This window comes from Carettochelys insculpta, chromosome 1 (genome assembly GCF_033958435.1).
Source record: "Carettochelys insculpta isolate YL-2023 chromosome 1, ASM3395843v1, whole genome shotgun sequence".
In the NCBI taxonomy this organism is placed as follows: domain Eukaryota; kingdom Metazoa; phylum Chordata; order Testudines; family Carettochelyidae; genus Carettochelys; species Carettochelys insculpta.
In genome coordinates this window covers 8823541-8826496 of record NC_134137.1, presented here as the reverse complement: position 1 = coordinate 8826496, position 2956 = coordinate 8823541, and the positions used below count along the sequence as shown (strand labels likewise).

The 2956-nt window shown below is 43.3% G+C and overlaps 1 protein-coding gene across 1 annotated transcript; it reads left to right on the top strand.

Annotated features, from left to right (window-relative positions):
* The first annotated feature begins 269 nt into the window (after positions 1 to 269).
* Positions 270 to 1205, top strand: LOC142003030 (olfactory receptor 51G2-like). Its single transcript, XM_074979647.1, has one exon. It carries the CDS (start codon positions 270 to 272, stop codon positions 1203 to 1205), a length of 936 nt encoding a protein of 311 aa, XP_074835748.1.
* Positions 1206 to 2956: the final 1751 nt, after the last annotated feature.

The following is a 2956-nucleotide window of genomic DNA, read 5'->3' as shown; positions in this document are numbered from 1 at the left end:
TGGTCCTGTCATATCTGCCTTACGCAGAGTTCTTCCAACTTCCTCTGCAGCATCTAGAACTTGTCATTGGATACAGGGCCAGATGGCCTGATGGCCTAACTGAGTCTTGCAGTGGTGTAAATCCTAGGTTATATGTTTGCAGATCTTCTTTGACCTCCTGAGTGAGTCTAGGTTTGCACTGAGAGGAACTGATGCCTCGTTAAATATCGTCCTATTTTTTTTCTTGCCAGGAAGGAAATCCGAACCTCCTTAGGCCTATCCAATACGTTATGTCAGCTGTCAATAACACCAAACACACCTCTGCAGTGTTCCTTCTCACTGGAATACCTGGGCAGGAAGCCATCCATCTCTGGATCTCCATCCCCTTCTGCTTACTGTATGCTATTTCATTAATAGGAAACTCAGTTATTCTGTTCATTATAAAAACAGATCCAATCCTCCATGAGCCTATGTATATTTTTCTTTCCATGTTGGCCCTTACAGACCTTGGTTTATTGATAGCCACCATACCGACAATACTGGGTGTATATTTGTTTAACTCTAGGAAGATCAGCCTCGGTGCTTGTTTTGTCCAGATATTCTTCATCCACACTCTTCAATGTATTGAATCCTCAGTGCTCCTGATGATGGCTTTTGACCGCTTCATTGCAATCTGTAACCCGCTGAGATATGCTTCCATCTTAACCCATCCAAGAATAGCCAGATTAGCACTGGTGTTTGTGGTAAGATCAATGGCTCTAATATTCCCACTACCCTTTCTCCTGAAACGGTACCAGTATTGTGGAGCCAATGTCCTCTCCCATTCCTACTGTCTGCATCAGGACGTCATGACGATGGCTTGTTCAGACATTACAGTGAACAACATCTATGGCTTGTCCGTTGCATTCTCAACAATGGTGCTGGACTCGCTTCTCATCTTCCTCTCTTATGTGATGATCCTCAAAACAGTGCTGAGCCTCACATCCCGCACAAAATGCCTCAAAGCCCTGAACACGTGTGTATCCCACCTCTGCGCTGTTCTGCTTTTCTACATACCAGAGATTGGACTGGCTCTGTTACACAGATTTGGGAATAGCTCTTCTCACTTTCTTCAGGTTGTCCTGGGCTATGTCTACCGGCTGGTTCCACCTGTGATCCATCCAATCGTGTACAGCATGAAAAGTGAACTCCTTCGTGGGAGGATAATCAGAGTGTTTGTCAAGTGAAGGGTCAGTTCATCACCCACCTTCACATAAAATATAGAATATGACCAGCTCATGCATGATGGATCATCTTCCCTGATGTCCTTTGCTCTGCCCTATTTCTCTCTCCAAAGACAAGCACTCATCTCCTCCTGTCTATTTAAGGCTGTGTCTCCTGGTGCTGGACCTTGCTAAGAGCTGGAGAGGGAACCAGACAAAATGTTAGGAACCACAGACCCTGCATCTGCCCTGGACAGTGGACTTGGATATCAGAAAAATCCTGTGACCTGTGCCAGTGCCCCCAGGAAACAGAGCCCAGAGAAAGTGGAGAGTCCTGGGCTACGCACAGACTCCTGGATTTCATGGGTAGCTCTTACCACAGTACAGCTATGTCCTGTCCAGGGAGCAGAGCTTTGGAGAAGTGGAAGAGAAGTGGACAGGCCCAGTGGGAAGTGATGGGGAATGTGAGGGCCCAGAGGAAAAGGACAGGAAGGGGCTGCAATTATAGTGAAGCAAGGCTGCCTTCAGAAAGCAGGGTGGTGGGATCTCCTGAGAAATGGAAGATGAGGGCTCTGTACGGTGATAGGGTCTCCTGATGGAGACAGAGTTTCTACCCCCAGGGGACTGTGTGATCACAATTATCCACTTACCAATCCTCACTTCCTGTATTTGTGGATCCTTCACTTGAGATATGCCCTCCAGAACAAGCTCCTCATATTTTCTTGGGCATCTCACATAGTTTCCTGTCTTCCTTCAGGCCCTAGTTTATGGGGTCAAGACAGTGTGTGGGGATCTCAGCTTTCCGTTTTGCTTAAAAAACGGTTTATTTGAAAAAAAGTAAGTTACAAAAAGGTTGAAAATATTCTGTAGGTGCACTCTAAAGGCTCACATAACAAGATCAAATGAAAATGAAAGCCACTGTGAAATATTAAAAAAATCTGATTAGTTTAAAACATTCTCATTTTGGGACTTGTAACTCATAAATTTTAAATAGAGGTTTGTGATACTGCATACATACTTTAAAATATGTGAAGGGCAACTAGCAAAAGTCACAAAAATTAAGGACTTTTTTTTTTCAAAGTAGAATGGAACCAGTTTGACTATGAATCGGTGACTGGGACCACTGAATAATGGAGGAGTTAAATGAGAACTCAAGTAAGATGAGGCTGATGTAGTATGGCTAAATATATTCTTTGCATTAGTCCTTGCAGTAGAGAGTTTGAATGAGTTTCCCCAAGCTGAGCCATTCTTTTTTGGTGACAAAACTTAGTAACTGTTCGACAGTGAAGGGTCAGTAGAGGTGGTGATACAATAGCCCATATTTTTCAGAGTAGTAGGAACATGATATGACTATGACAGAATCATGATGCAACTGTCACAAGATATGTTTTGTGAAAGGTTCTCAGGAAAACTATGAATTTCATATTTTTTCATATGTGTCTGTATGCTTCTTTTTCATACCTGAAGTTATGAATATTAAGTGTGTTAATGAGCCCACTCTGGGTAAACCAGAAAAAAAAGCTAGACAGGTGTAATGCCTCATCAGCAAAGATAAAGGACCATGGAAGAGCTTAGCCTTCCTCTGAACATCCCACTGAGCCTGCGGAGGCACCAAATCACATGGCACTGAGCTCCATTTTGCTAATTCAAATCCTCTCTGTCAAACATGCTAGACTTAGTTCACACTTTTGTTTATTTTCTCCGTAATCAGCTGTGATCTGTGTGTTGCCGTGTATAACCACATGAAACTTGTCCATCTGAAGCTAATAAACTTG